General features: G+C 37.1%; 1 protein-coding gene across 1 annotated transcript in view; it reads left to right on the top strand.

The window, feature by feature from the left end:
- The window catches only part of LOC121375855 (zinc finger protein GLIS3-like), an 89,008-nt gene that overhangs the window by 61,613 nt on the left and 10,761 nt on the right, over window positions 1-16,634 (top strand). The window contains exons 5-6 of the mRNA XM_041503527.1: window positions 1,918-2,028; window positions 12,544-12,679. Of these exons, the coding sequence (XP_041359461.1) occupies window positions 1,918-2,028; window positions 12,544-12,679 (247 nt within the window). The remainder of the gene's footprint in view (window positions 1-1,917; window positions 2,029-12,543; window positions 12,680-16,634) is intronic.

Below are 16,634 nucleotides of genomic sequence, written 5' to 3'. Positions count from 1 at the left end.
ACCATGCAGATATTGAGAGAGGAAACCAGCTGTCGCCACTTCATGGGCTACTCTATTTAGTTAGCAGCAAAGGATCTTTTATATGCACCATCCCACAGACTGGGGTACCGAAAGTACTGATCCACTCACAAAATGTGTGTGAAATGTCTGATGGATTAAATGAACAGTGAATCCTCTCTAAACAGAACCCTCTGTAAACTGGACGTTTTTCACAGTCGCTTTTTAAATATCAGTGTAAAAAAGAATCTTTCTAAACAGAACCCTCTGTAAACTGGACGTTTTTCACAGTCCCTTTTTAAATATCAGTGTAAAAAAGAATCTCTCTAAACCAGATACCCCTAAAAACACCCCTAAATTAATGCAAGTGACGGTGGGCAGACATGAAATTAATGCGAGTGGCCTCCTTTTGAAATATTACTTTCCTAACAACATATACGTCTGTGTACTTTTCAGTTAAATCCGAGTTACAGGCATCGTTAATGAGATCAAGTGACTAACATGTCTGTATACACATCAGTTAACCTGTTTAGTCCTTAGTGTTTTGGGTGAGATTGACTATTCAACAATTTGTGTGTCTTGCCTATAATGCATTGTTTTTGAGTTGTGTTTTATAAATATATTTTGATTTTAATCTGTGTTTGTTTTGTTGTAAACCAGCGAAATTTAGTTTTTCCTGCCCGCCTGTAATCCTACATGTATGTTATAGATCTATATCAAATAGCCTCAGTTTAACTTGCACTGAGTTGTCATTAAGACTTCCCTTCCTTTCCCTTCATCATAAAATGCATGGACTTATGGTGACACCGTTAATTGTGACCATTCTCTGCACACTTTAAAAAAAAGCTTTCTGGTTATTAATTGGCCGTAGTGGTTCTTGTAATCTCAACAAAGGCAGCATCAAGTCTGTACAGACCCCATACTAATTACTCAAGCTATGCCATATCAGTTTAATACATCCCAACACAAACATGAGGTGATGCAGTCATTATAAGATATCTCTTGCATGTTTGACCTTGTCAGTGTAGGAAAACACTTCTGATGACCATTGTTAAGTTCGAGCATAATGCAAGACTTCCAGGCAAACATGGTTCTAAAAGAGTACAGTTATTTCATCCATGAACACATACAGGAAAAAAATGTTGGATCATTTGCAAACATTCCAGTTTATGAATGATAACCTTGGTTATTTCTGTTGACTTAGGTCAGTATGAACTTTAAAAGTATACTTGAGCTGGGAGAACAAGAGCTGGGTTTTTTTATAGCTTATATACTAAATAATATATAGCATATTATTATGAGATTTCTACTCTTGGTGCCGAATATAGGCTCAACTAAAAGTATTTTCCAAACTTTAAATGCCCATGTTTGACATGAGCAACCTAGACTGTAAAATTAATATGCTAATAGTTAATTGTTTTTGAGCATGACATTTGTGTTAAACTGAAGGTACACAAATGTTTTTGTACTGATTGTTTGTACTATTTTGCACACTGTTCCAATGTGAAATGTGTATCTGTAATAAAATTGATCTTATCGTATCATCTAATCGTCCATCCATTTACCTTTTTATTTTATATTCAGAGGAAAACTGCCATAAGCATTTGTCATTTAATGTGCTATGAAGTGTAATTTGTTTTTTAATTGCCACCTGCAAGAGAGCAATAGGTTTAGTCTGTCACTCTAAGCCATAATCAGTTATAATCATATATTTGACACCCTATTTTAGTGACTGTAAGTCATATATGCTGGGGTGTCATTAAAATATGTCTTGCCACACAATGGTGTTGAAATGGTCATAACAAAAACCTAACTTGCCATTGACCAAAGTGTCAGTGATATAATTCTGACCTAAAGTAAAATGAACAGTGTTTGGTTCTAATAACTGTGTTTTTAATGTTATTTCTCTGTTTTGTTTAGAAACCCTACGCATGCCAGTATCCCAGTTGCAACAAACGTTACACAGATCCCAGCTCACTTCGCAAACACGTCAAGAATCACAGCCAGAGAGACCAGCAGCAGAAGAAGAAGGTAAGAATCAGATCACCATTGTGTTAATTAATTGTATCAAATCACCATTGTGTTCATTCAGACTGATATCACCATCATGTTCATTCAGACTGATATCACCATCATGTTCATTCATAATGATATCACCATCATGTTCATTCATAATGATATCACCATCATGTTCATTCATAATCAGATCACCATCATGTTCATTCATAATCAGATCACCATTGTGTTCATTTAGAATGAGATCATCATCATGTTCATTCAGACTGATATCACCATCATGTTCATTCATAATGATATCACCATCATGTTCATTCATAATCAGATCACCATTGTGTTCATTTAGAATGAGATCACCATCGTATTCATTCATAATGATATCACCATCATGTTCATTCATAATCAGATCACCATCATGTTCATTCAGACTGATATCACCATCATGTTCATTCATAATGATATCACCATCATGTTCATTCATAATGATATCACCATCATGTTCATTCATAATCAGATCACCATTGTGTTCATTCAGAATGAGATCACCATCGTATTCATTCATAATGATATCACCATCGTGTTCATTCAGAATCAGATCACCATCGTGTTCATTCAGAATCAGATCACCATTGTTTTAATTCAGAATCAGATCACCATTGTGTTCATTCAGTGTCTGACTGTATTCAGTGAAACCTGTTTAAACTGGATCATGCTGGGGACTCAATGTTTGTCTCATTTAGGTGTTTAGAGGGTACACATTTTAGAATTTAGAACATTTGGTACCATGAAACTTGGCCAGTGGTTACAGGATTCTGGTTTGTTCAGGGTCTGGTTTAGACAGGTTTCACTGTACATATTATACATTATATATTTGCTTTAAACTGTACATTTTTATTTAATTTATTTTTTAATGTGGTATACCCGGTAAAAAACGAAAGAGCTCTGCTGATCTTCAAAGAAATTACACAAAGAAATTATACTGGCTCTATTGCATGTCCTGTTCAGCATATACTGACCCCCCTCCCCAATGTCCATCCCCAAAAATGTGTTTTATTAACCCAGTTATTTTTTTTCCTTAGCAATGCAAATTGAGGAAGAATTTTCTGCAATATATTTTGTGTTAATTAGTAAATTAGTACTGTTAGTCTAATCGGACCAATTCTCTCCCCTTAACAGCTCTCTTTTCATGTGCCGTGTCTATGTGTGTGTGTTTACATGCATGTGTGTACATGACTGGTAAGTCTCCACGACTACTAAAGTACTCATGTACCCGTACAAGTGAGACATTGTAGGGCATTAATTTCATCAGTAACTAACCAGTAATACAAGTTACACAATAATTATAATGTCATATGATCATGTGCTAGTTTCTCTTTTTAATCTGGCTGTCCGTCCATTACAGTACTGAATATATCAACCGGTTTCTAAATCCAATTTACAATGGCATGATTAGGTATTCATGTTCAGTGCTGGAATTAAGATGCATACTGCTATTTTACTTTATTCCTTAGTCTCACCATCATCTACTGTAAGTGTTGGATACTCGGGTCTGGGTTGAGTTTGACCCCCAAGTACTCAACTCCCAATATTTTAGACTCGTGAAGGTCCTACTGGTAGGGGAGACTAGATCTGATCTCCTTTTTTTATCATAGCAAACTGTTAAACCTTTTCTGCGATAATGTTAAACAATCTTTTTATACATTTTAAGTAATGTGTGTCAAAATGTATGTTACACACATGTTTATAGTAATGTATGTAATTAATTTACCGGTGTTACTCTGTCACACACAGCTATTAATAGATTTTTAGATAATAGTATTTGTACTGCATTCACATATATGACCTCTGTTTTAGATAGTAGTATCATATTCCAGCACAAGAACTAAATCATTTAATCGTATGTTTTTTGTTGCCATCAAATAAACCTTGAATAGGGCATACTCAACTGCATAGATGTCTAAGATAAGGAAAAGGTAAAAAAAAGGAATATTCACAAATATTTCAACCATTTTTATGATGAAAACTACTTTCAGAACATGAACGTAAGATTTGGTTAAATACGGCAATTTTTAAAGGCTTTTGTCATAGGCAAACTGTTCACCTATAGCAGGTCAGGTGAGGTCATAGAGTTTAATGTGCACATTCAGAGCAAGCTATTGTAGTGCACGCCTGTCATGGGTGCAGTTGTCGACTTGCGCCGACTCCTTCATCCAGGACAGGAAAAGGGTTGAGGTGGGTGGGAGAAGGAACCACCCACACTTGGCAAGTGAAAGAAAGCACAAGCAGCCCGACCAGAGTCAGTAGCTGGCAGGGGTTTATCTATAGCAAAAACATTAAAGTTTGGTTTGTTTAATGACACCACTAGAGCACATTGATTTAGTAATCATTTGCTATTGGATGTCAAACATGTGGTAATTTTGACATATAGTCTTAGAGAGAAAGCCTGCTGCATTTTTTCATCAGAAGCAAGGGATTTTTAAATTGCACCATCCCACAGACAGGATAGTACATACCATGAATTTTGTTTCCCCAGTTGTGGAGCACTGGCTGGAACAACAAATAGCTCAATGGACCCATGGACGTCCAATAAGTTCAAGCCCTGATTTTGGTTGTGGGTTTAGGTGTCTATAGCTTTTAGCATGCTACCATCAGAAAACTGTTCAAGTATGCCTGCCACGGACACAAACCTCAGACTTTGCCAAAGAGTTCTGTTCAAGAGTAACTTAGCTGTATCTTAAAAAAGTTGTGTTGGTTTTTTAATGGTTGCAGACATTAATCCCGCAAACAGGTGAATTACAAATGAGCTACTTTAGCATATGTGATGAGGTTGTCAAACTAAAGAAATACGAATGTTTGTGAGTGAACAATCAATACCGGAGCTGGTGCCATTTGCATGGGTTGCACAATTACTTGACGACGTCTGTGAATGCCTTGATGTGTGTCAACACCAAACCGGTGACAGTGCTTGGGCCACTTAGCAGTATGGATCAAGTTTCTTGCCGACTTATGCTAATGTCTGTTTTGCATGTAATGGGCCATATTCCTAATCCCCTTAAACAGTCACCTGACTTGTTGCATACGTCAGAGAAAGTGTGTCTCAGATATTGGTGGGATTTTTTCCTCTTGTCTTTGAATACAACAAGAGCTTGATACACAGTATTGATCCCCACTTGTGGGGTGATTGGGCTATTTTTTATTCCAGCCATTGCACCACGACTGGTATATCAAAGGCTGTGGTATGTGCTATCCTGTCTGTGGGATCCCTTGCTACTAATGGAAAAATGTAGCAGGTTTCCTAAGTATACATATCAGAATTACAAAATGGTTGACATCCAAGAGCCATTGATTAATAAATCAATGGGCTGTAGTTAATTCATCCATCCATCCACACATCCATCCATCCATCCATCCATCCATCCATCCATCCATCCATCGATCCATCCATTGATCCATCCATCCATCCATCCATCCATCCATCCATCCATCCATCCATCCATCCATCCATCCATCCATCCATCCATCCATCCATCCAACCACATATCCATCCATCCACACATCCATCCATCCATCCATTGATCCATCCATCCATCCATCCATCCATCCATCCATCCATCCAACCACATATCCATCCATCTACACATCCATCCATCCATCCATCCATCCATCCATCCAACCACATATCCATCCATCCACACATCCATCCATCCATCCATTGATCCATCCATCCATTGATCCATCCATCCATCCATCCATCCATCCATCTAACCACATATCCATCCATCTACACATCCATCCATCCATCCATCCATCCATCCATCCACACATCCATCCACACATCCATCCATCCATCCATCTATCTATCCATCCAATCACCCATCCATCCATGCATCCATCCACAAGTCCATCTGTCCATCCGTCCATCCATCCATCCATCCATCCATCCATCCATTGATCCATCCATCCATCCATCCATCCATCCATCCATCCATCCATCCATCCATCCATCCATCCATTCATCCATCCATCCATCCAACTACATATCCATCCATCCACACATCCATCCATCCATCCATTGATCCATCCATCCATTGATCCATCCATCCATCCATCCATCCATCCATCCATCCATCCATCCAACCACATATCCATCCATCTACACATCCATCCATCCATCCATCCATCCATCCACACATCCATCCACACATCCATCCATCCATCTATCTATCCATCCAATCACCCATCCATCCATGCATCCATCCACAAGTCCATCTGTCCGTTCGTCTGTCCATCCATCCATCCATCCATCCATCCATCCATCCATCCATCCATCCATCCATCCATCCATCCATCCATCCATCCATCCATCCATCCATCCAACCACATATCCATCCATCCACACATCCATCCATCCATCCATTGATCCATCCATCCATTGATCCATCCATCCATCCATCCATCCATCCAACCACATATCCATCCATCTACACATCCATCCATCCATCCACCCATCCATCCACAGATCCATCCACACATCCATCCATCCATCTATCTATCCATCCAAACACCCATCCATCCATGCATCCATCCACAAGTCCATCTGTCCGTTCGTCTGTCCATCCATCCATCCATCCATCCATCCATCCATCCATCCATCCATCCATCCATCCATCCATCCATGCATGCATCCATCCATTCATTTTAGTATTAAAAAAGTGATTCACTTAATGTATTGTAAGACAAAAGTGAGTTATAGCTCAGTTGTAGACTGTTTTACTGAGGTGCAGTAGGTCGCAGGATCAATTACCCATGATTGTCTTAGATTTTCTCACGTCCCAGGGGTGGGATTAAGATCATTTGGTAGATCCCTTATCTGCTAATAAGAAAAAGATACCAGGTTAAATTCCTCTGAAGACTATATCATAATTACCATATGTTTGACATCCAATAACTAATGTGTTCTAGTGGGTGTTATTAAAGAAATATTGGTTCCCTATCACAACCAGTTCCCCAGAACTTGCACTTCTGAATGCTTGGTATGTACTGTCCTGTCTATGGGAATGTGTCATCAGGAATAGACTGTGTGGCAGCAGCAGGTTTTCTCTTTCTCTGTTGACCAAGTGTCAAAATAATAAAATACCAGATGCCAAATAGCTGTAATTTAAAATGAGCTGAGATTTTGTTTAACAAATATTCCTTTCCTTTTTTTTTTTTTGCTTATAATATATTACTTTATTTTATTAACAAATGCTCTAAAACTGTTTAACATTCCATTTCTTAAGACCGCAGATTTTCACTTGCATGTAACACCTTAGTTTTTAATAGTCTACCATTACTATATGTTAACTGTGCTGTCGATTGTTTTTAATAGTCTACCATTACTATATGTTAACTGTGCTGTTGATAGGCTATCCCAGGGTTGAGTGTCAAAACACTCCCCCCCCCCCCCAATCACCCTCCCCACTCTGTGACCTCCACCTTTAAAACAAAATGTTAATCCACATTCAATATATAATGTGTAATGACAGTGCAAAAAAAGCCCCAAAAAACCACACCAGTATTTACATTATGTACTACATGACATGACTTGTATGAGTGTAAACATATCACACAAATAATAATAAGAAAACTCAACTCAGCCGAATGACAAGATTTTCAAAAGAAACACACAACCATGAAAAGCAAATTGTCCTCTGTTGTGAGTTTTCCATTAGAGGTGCACCGAGGGGCAGAAAATCAAACCTGCCTTTAGTGTAGGAGGTCAAATAGGTGGCACTTAGCTAACGTCTGCCAAGATCCAGTTTCATGACACACTGGCAACTTTCTTGGAAATCGGAAATATGATGCATCAGTTCAAAATGAAAGCAAAGGAGATGTGTATTTGTTTAACAATACTTCATCAAGTGGTGAAGTGCAGTCTTGATGCACTGTCGCTCTGGGATCGATCCCCATTGGTGGGCCCCTTGGGCTGGTTGTTGTTCCAACCAGTGTATGCATCACGACTGGTATATTAAAGGTTGTTGCATTTGCTATCCTATCTGTGGGATGGTGCATATAAACGATCCCTTGCTCCAATAGCCAATACATGTATTTGTTTTCATGAACAGCAAGCTAGATGGTAAAGATGGTAATGAATTCAATCATGGACTTGATGACCAGGCTAGGAACAGACATACATGTATTTGTTTTCATGAACAGCAAGCTAGATGGTAATGAATTCAGTCATGGACTTGATGACCAGGCTAGGAACAGACATACATGTATTTGTTTTCATGAACAGCAAGCTAGATGGTAAAGAATTCAGTCATGGACTTGATGATCAGGCTAGGAACAGACATACATGTATTTGTTTTCATGAACAGCAAGCTAGATGGTAAAGAATTCAGTCATGGCCTTGATGACCAGGCTAGGAACAGACATACATGTATTTGTTTTCATGAACAGCAAGCTAGATGGTAAAGAATTTAGTCATGGACTTGATGACCAGGCTAGGAACAGACATACATGTATTTGTTTTCATGAACAGCAAGCTAGATGGTAATGAATTCAGTCATGGACTTGATGACCAGGCTAGGAACAGACATACATGTATTTGTTTTCATGAACAGCAAGCTAGATGGTAAAGAATTTAGTCATGGACTTGATCACCAGGCTAGGAACAGACATACATGTATTTGTTTTCATGAACAGCAAGCTAGATGGTAATGAATTCAGTCATGGCCTTGATGACCAGGCTAGGAACAGACATACATGTATTTGTTTTCATGAACAGCAAGCTAGATGGTAATGAATTCAGTCATGGACTTGATGACCAGGCTAGGAACAGACATACATGTATTTGTTTTCATGAACAGCAAGCTAGATGGTAATGAATTCAGTCATGGACTTGATGACCAGGCTAGGAACAGACATACATGTATTTGTTTTCATGAACAGCAAGCTAGATGGTAATGAATTCAGTCATGGACTTGATGACCAGGCTAGGAACAGACATACATGTATTTGTTTTCATGAACAGCAAGCTAGATGGTAATGAATTCAGTCATGGACTTGATGACCAGGCTAGGAACAGACATACATGTATTTGTTTTCATGAACAGCAAGCTAGATGGTAATGAATTCAGTCATGGACTTGATGACCAGGCTAGGAACAGACATACATGTATTTGTTTTCATGAACAGCAAGCTAGATGGTAAAGAATTCAGTCATGGACTTGATGACCAGTCTAGAACAGACATATTAGATTATTATGTTAACATGCAAAGGATCAGTTTGTATGCTCTAACAGGATCAAATCCTTATTAAAAAAAACCCACATCCAATAACACGTATACCCTCATTGAAATATAATTGCTTTATATGCATGTTCACGGAAACCAAATCCACCTTGCGCGATATAGGATGTTTTTACACACCGTGTACTACAGAACTGACCGGTACATGTATGGAACTGATGATTGTTACCCTTAGCTTTGACAAGCTTTGAAATGCTTAAAATACTTGTTTCGAGGAGTGGTACAATACAAGGCCAAATCAGACGGACAATACACCCACTTGGGGTAAAAAGTGACATGAAATACTTGCTGTCAACTTGATAGAGCCTATAGCATGACTCACGCTGGTACCTACACTTATTAAGCCTCTGATCTGGGAATCAACTGACTGAATAAACACTCGACTTGTTGGCGAAGCCGCGCAATATACGTAAGATATAGGTCTTGATCAACATTTATGGCATGTGCGGAGAATTTACTGCTTCCAACTATATACTTTTATATTCATACAAGTGGCCATTTTACAGTGTGAAAGTAATTTTGAGAATATATGTGCGTGTATGCCTCTGTGTATTCCTCTTAAAGGAACTGTTCAGAGTTTGCTGCCATTGTCAAATGTTTATGACTAGCAGATCCGTTTTAATGACTAAAATTGCATGAATATATTTTTCTGTTTAGCATATTAATATCTGTATTATTATGGTGTTTGTCATCATTCTAATGTTTGTAGTAGCCCAAACCAGATTTTACCTTCGAATAATTTCATACGTATGAAAAAATATATATCACGAAGAAAATTAACTATGATTTCTACAAATATTAGCACACAACTACAGACACATAGGATATGAATACATTGGTATTCTAAATGAGAAAATGTATTGAATATGTAATTTTAGTTGACGAAAAAGCTCTGTTAGAAGGAACGAGTTTTCTGTTATGGTCCATGTTAGAATGTCTGCAAACTCAGGGCAGTTCCTCTAACAGAAAGCTCCATGTCATTCTGACACACTATGGTTGTGCACAAACATAATTGTTTGAAAATGATTTAGAATAAATTGTGTTAATACTGTGATCATGCATTTAGAAACATGTTCAAATGAGAGGAATAAAAGCTAAAAAGTTTGTTTTGTTTAAAGACACTACTAGAGCACATTGATTAATTAATCATCGGCTATTGGATGTCAAACATTTGGTAATTTTGACATATACAAAATGTATTAATCAGAGGAAACTTGCTACATTTTTCTATTAGCAGCAATGGGTCTTTTATTTGCATTTTCCAACAAATAGGACAGCATATACCACAAATCATGGTGCACTGGTTGGGATCGAGGTGGGGCGGGGGGAGGGGGGCAGTCAGATTCCACTGATGGGGTTTGATCCTAGATCAAGAAGAGCACTGTACTAGATCTCACCCCCCAGAAGGGAATGAGTAGTCAGGGCAGTGTTAAATTTTATCACTTCAATTAAGGAGACAATTGTTTTAATATTTACTAATCACCCATAATATAAATTTTTATAATCAACTATGCATAGAACAAATTTTACAGATTCATTAGGCTTAAATAATAACCACCTTTTGATTTGTGGCTAATTTGTCATGAAAACTATATATGGTCCATCCACCATTCAATGTGAAAAAAATTTGTAAAAAAAAAAGAGAAAAAAGTATACATTAAATGGTGAATTTTAGTTTTCTTGGGACAGTCATTGAAGTAAGTGTGTGTGTTATACATGCTTAATATCTGGAGGAAATACGGTACTTGCACTAGATGGGAAAACTTTATTTAATGGAAATGTACTTGAGTTGAGAAATTTTAACTTGTCTCTAGTCAAACATGGTACAGGCACAATGTACTTGTCTTAGTCTGCTACGGTAACCGTTTTTTAGTTGACACGTATTTAGGACACTGGCACCTGAAATGTCTAACTCTAAATCTGTTACATGATTGGGTAATCAGAAAGCCAAGTGCAGAAAGTAAATCAAAAGTATTGATTATTTTATCATACCATTATTGACAGCTGGTTACCAGTATTGACTTTCTCAATGTAATAAATTTCTAGAAAGCAATTTATGCTGTGTGTGAAAACCAATGTCAATAGCGGAATCAGTAATTGCAATATTAAGTAACTGCATGTGCAGGTTGTGGTGGTTTTCTGTGTGGATAAACTGTCCATTTAGTTTTAAAATGTTTATTGAGAGGGGTGAGGGTTACAGCTAGGGTTGACAGTGGGGGTGGGGTTGCAGATCACACCATGTAAGGGGAGCTATACCTTGCTGCTCCCCACCACTCCCCTGAAACTGATCAAGGAGTATAATTGTAAGCTAGCCTTAGCTTGAGAATTAATATGGTATCAATATGGTAACATCTTAAATGGCTCCCATGTAATCTCCCCTCAGGTGTTTTCTGGTTTTAAAGGGATTAGTCTTCTATAGGGTACCTAATCATTTGAAACCGATAAGGAAAGCTAAATCTGGCAATAGAAATGTGGTAGAATCTTTTAAATTCCACTCAAAATCAGGGGTGGGGTGGGGTGGGGGGGTTGGGCAAGGGGGCAATTGCTCACCCCTAAAAATCTGCTAAAAATAATAGAAACTTAAAGAAAATCTTCCTCTTAACCTTTTGTGGAGTTTTAGGTATGCACAGAATTAATCTGCCCTCACCTCCCCCAAAACAAACCAATTCCTAGTTACAGCCCTGAGAATTAATTTAATATTAAAAAAAAAAAAAATCATCTTAATTTGTTTGTATTGTATTGTCTTTTTCTCCACAGCTCTTTGCACTCTTTTTACACAATTATATAATTTTTAAATGTAAATATTTAATAATCATATTCATATACTTACGTTTTTATTATTTCCTTCCTTCCTTCCTTCCTTCCTTCCTTCCTTCCTTCCTTCCTTCCTTCCTTCCTTCCTTCATTTTAAAGAGGACCAGCCAGTGTACCATGACTGGTACATCAAAGGCCATGGTATGTGCTATCCTGTCTGTGGGATGGTGCATATAAAAGATCCCTTGCCGCTACTGTAATCAAAAAGAGTAGCCCATGAAGTGGCAAAAGCAGGTTTCCTCTCTCAATATCTGTGTGGTCCTTAACCATATGTCTGATGCCATATAACTGTAAATAACATGTGTTGAGTGTGTCGTTAAATAAAACATTTCCTTCCTTCCTATATATCTGCCGTTGCTCAGTGTGTTATTTATACATACATTTGTCAAACTATGTTGATGTTTGTGTTTGTTGTTGTTTCAGTTGAAGAAGGAGGACTGTCCTGACATACTGAACGACTGTCTGACCATCCAGCAGATTCGACCCGACGGCTCCCCGATGGAGCACACCGACAGCGGACTGGGCCGGTCGCCTCACACCACGTCCGATATCTACCCAAGTAAGCAGATTCATCATGTAGACCAGTCTAGTACAAGTAAAATACAATACCTGATACCAAGCTACATCCTAGGTACAGACAGACAGACAGACACACACACACACAAACACCCACTCATCAATCTACCTATTCATCATCGATCCATCCATCCATCCATCCATCCATCCATCCATCCATCCATCCATCCATCCATCCATCCATCCATCCATCCATCCATCCATCTATCTATCCATCCACTAATCCACCCACCCCCTCTGCTCTGGCACCCATTACTCACCATTTTGTCTAACTACACCTACCTGCTATATTCAACTGTGCATCAATCAACCATCATACATACCATCTAGTGAACCATTTAGTCATTTCACCCACTTACCTTCCAACCAACTCATTCATTCATCCATCCTTCCATCCATTCATCCATCCATCCATCCATCAGTTCTTCCATCTGTTCATTCATTCATTTGTTCGTTGTTCGTTCATTTAATAATTTATTTATTCATTCATTCACTAACTCACTCACTTTATTCACCTACCTACTCACACAACTCTCAGCCATTCATCTATCCATCCATCCCATCCCATCCCATCCATCCCATCCAATTGCATCTCATCCCATCCCATCCCATCCCATCCCATCCATCCCATCCAGTTGCATCTCATCCCATCCCATCCAATTGCATCTCATCCCATCCCATTCAGTGTAAAACAATGTAGATATGTGGCTGACTTAAGTACAGAAACATTAAAATACAGGGCTGTAGTATTATCTTGAAGATTTCATATCTCGTATATATACAAAAGAAGCGGCAAACATGTTTGCTAATTTTGTTACCTGATAGTGCCTTGTTTTATGTTTATAGTTAGAAACTATGTGTTAAGTGTCCTCACTACAAAAGCCATCCCAGGAAAATCCGTGAGTCAGAGACAGTCAAAGGGTGGAATTTCACTGATAACCATATTGTTATTAGAGGGCATCTTCCATAGCTTGTTTACCTTTGTCATAACACAAATAGTCCTAATCAGCCTAATGGCTATCCGAGGGGTTCACCAAGTTTAATAGCCTTTTCATAGGGCTGTAGCTATGGCAAGAACACAAACAAATTCACTGATGTACCATTTTGTACATTCTAAACATAGTTTTAAGAAGGGTTATTTCAATTTTTGACATATTTGGAATTTAATATTTGGGTTTCCGCCAGAGGATATGAAGAGTAAAATTACATATATAAAAATCTTGGAAATTAATGGATACATTAAAAAAAGAAGAAGATAGATTATGGTAAGAAAACTGCTATTTAAAATTTGTCAAAGTATATGAATCAGTCTGATTAAAATTAGCTCTACTGGTCTATCAGTAGATGTAACAGCATTGCGTGGACTCCCATGTCCAGGTGACATTTCATCTATAAATAACAATTTAAATATCAACCAATTACACTTCGCCTTTTATAGCGTTATTCGGGAGCATACAAATTCTAAAAATATCGGGCGAGACTATTTATGTAATAGGCAAACTTGTTGGTCTATTTCAACATTGAAAAAACAGGGTTAAAAGTGCAGTAATAAACTCTGGATTGTATACCAGTATAAACCAATTTTATGGCGATACCATCAAGGGTTGTTTTTTTTCATCTTGAAACGAATTTTATATAGAATTTTATATTGAAATTAGTTTCCGGCATACTTCGTAATTCACCCGAATCATTTCATGTACCCTCGGCATAATCCCGAATGTTTTCAAATTATTTTCAAATCACTGGCATGATTTTGCAAGTAAGGTTTTGATTGGTTGAATGAAAGGTCAACTGGACATGAGCCCCAATGGGCTGCTGTTAGATCCACATGTAATAGTGGAGCTAATTTTAATTAGATTGTATATGAATGAACTCTTCAAGTTCTTTTTAGATAGATTATGGTAAAAGAACTTATTCAAGTCCATAGCCACCTAGTAGGGCCACTTATGATGTTTTGGTTTTATTATGTACACTCAAACTATTTTCTGGCAGAAAGCCTGAATATATACATGTACTGGGGTTTAGCAAGTTTGCTTGCGTAAGTTCAAATAATAAACAAATATAAATCATCTTATGTTTAACAAAAATAACTATTTCTATAATAGATGTCAATATTGAATAAACTGGTATTAAAAAGTGATATTATAAATATTATCAATAAATTAATTAATTAAATAATATAAATTAATTAATATAAAGAAATAAAATAAATAAATAACAACATAAATAAATAGATAAATAAATTAATAAATAGATAAATATATAAAATAAATAAATAAATACAGTTTATACAATTATTTTTATGTATGTGTTGCTGAGATCTATTTATGGTTGGTTGACAAACAAACGACCTAACAAAATGTCAAAAACAAGTATGAACTCATTTGTGCTGCAGGTATGTAATTATATGTAACACCTATACAAGAATTAACCCAGGAAATATTTTAGGGAAAGGACCAGTTGCAAAAGGGCACACGAACCAACTCTCAGAAAAGGGCACATCAATGAAAATTGTAATCAATTCATTAAAAAAAGGGGCACTTTAATTTGTTTAAGGGGGACCTGTACCCCTAGATCCCTCCCTTTGATCGGACTTTGCAGTATAATGTTTCCACACATGTACATACAGTATTGGAAGGCAGTATAGTACTGTCAGGACTGTATGGTGTGTCAGTTAGCACAGAAGTGTATTTATGTAATTGCCAAGGGTGAGCGTAATTCAAGCCGTGTGTATTCTAGGAAATCCGTGTTTGTGAGTAATTACCTGTGAACAGGTTAAAAAGCCCATGTCCTGTTCTTCGGGACAGACGACAAACAACATTCATGTGTAGCTAGGAAAGTAAACCATCTCTCGATTAGATTCGTAGTATATCACCGGACAATCTCTGTCATTATTATTGGCACACTTAAAGACAAAATCGTAAGAGCTGACTGGTTGATTTTTGTTTCGTCTCGCCTGTACGAGTTAAAAAGGCGAGATATAGGTATTATTTTACCGACTGTGGTGGCGACGTCGTCAACTTTTACATTAAAATTTAACAATAAAGTTTCGAGATTAGATCAGTTTCTAATAAATTATAAGTCCTAGGTCACTGAAACTTGGTTTATAGTTCTGTCTATGGATATTCATCATCACAGTGCATGTGAAAAGAATAAAATATTTATTTATAAAACATTTTTAATTAAAATACTTTTTCAGTTAACTTAAGGTTAAAGTTTAATTTGCATTTATCTCTGTTTCTCACAAACTATAAGTCCTAGATTGATGAAACTTTTTTTTGTAGTTGTCCCTGTGGATGTTCATCATAATCCATGTGAAAAGAATTCAAAATTAATTAAATTAAACATTTTGAATTCCTGTTTGCTCAATGTTATAGTTTTGTGTTTATATCAGTTTCTGACAAACTATAAGTCCTATGTCAAATAAACTTGGTTTATAGTTGCACATATGTATGTTCATGTTTGGTTAAACAGCTGTAGTACATGTATAAAATGTGCTGAGGCATCGTTACAGAGAACATTTTGTTCAGTATCACATCGCGATTTGCTACACAAATTTCAGAAATTGCTACACAATTCTAAAACGTTAAACGTTAGCTACTAAATTTTCAACTGATCACCAACTATCTCTGATCAAAATTTTAAAAACAAAATGTTCCCTGTGCTATAAGGACTGTTCTAGAATTGATCATGGGGGTGGATAGAGGTGGGTGGAAGATGTTTTTTTAAGATACCAACTGCACACAAATAATCAGTCATCAGTTTACAACAGATATCATAAATTCAAAATGTTTCATATATGGCCAAGATTAATAAAATAATAATTTAATAATTACAGACATACAGAGAGGGAGAGAGAGAGGGGGGAGGTGTCAAGTGGTACTAAATGATTCTCTGTATGATTTGACCATTTATTTAATAAAGATGTTAATTAATGA

This window comes from Gigantopelta aegis, chromosome 6 (assembly GCF_016097555.1).
Source record: "Gigantopelta aegis isolate Gae_Host chromosome 6, Gae_host_genome, whole genome shotgun sequence".
Lineage (NCBI taxonomy): Eukaryota > Metazoa > Mollusca > Gastropoda > Neomphalida > Peltospiridae > Gigantopelta > Gigantopelta aegis.
Note: the sequence above shows the minus strand (reverse complement) of the source record. Positions and strands in the feature narration are given on the sequence as shown.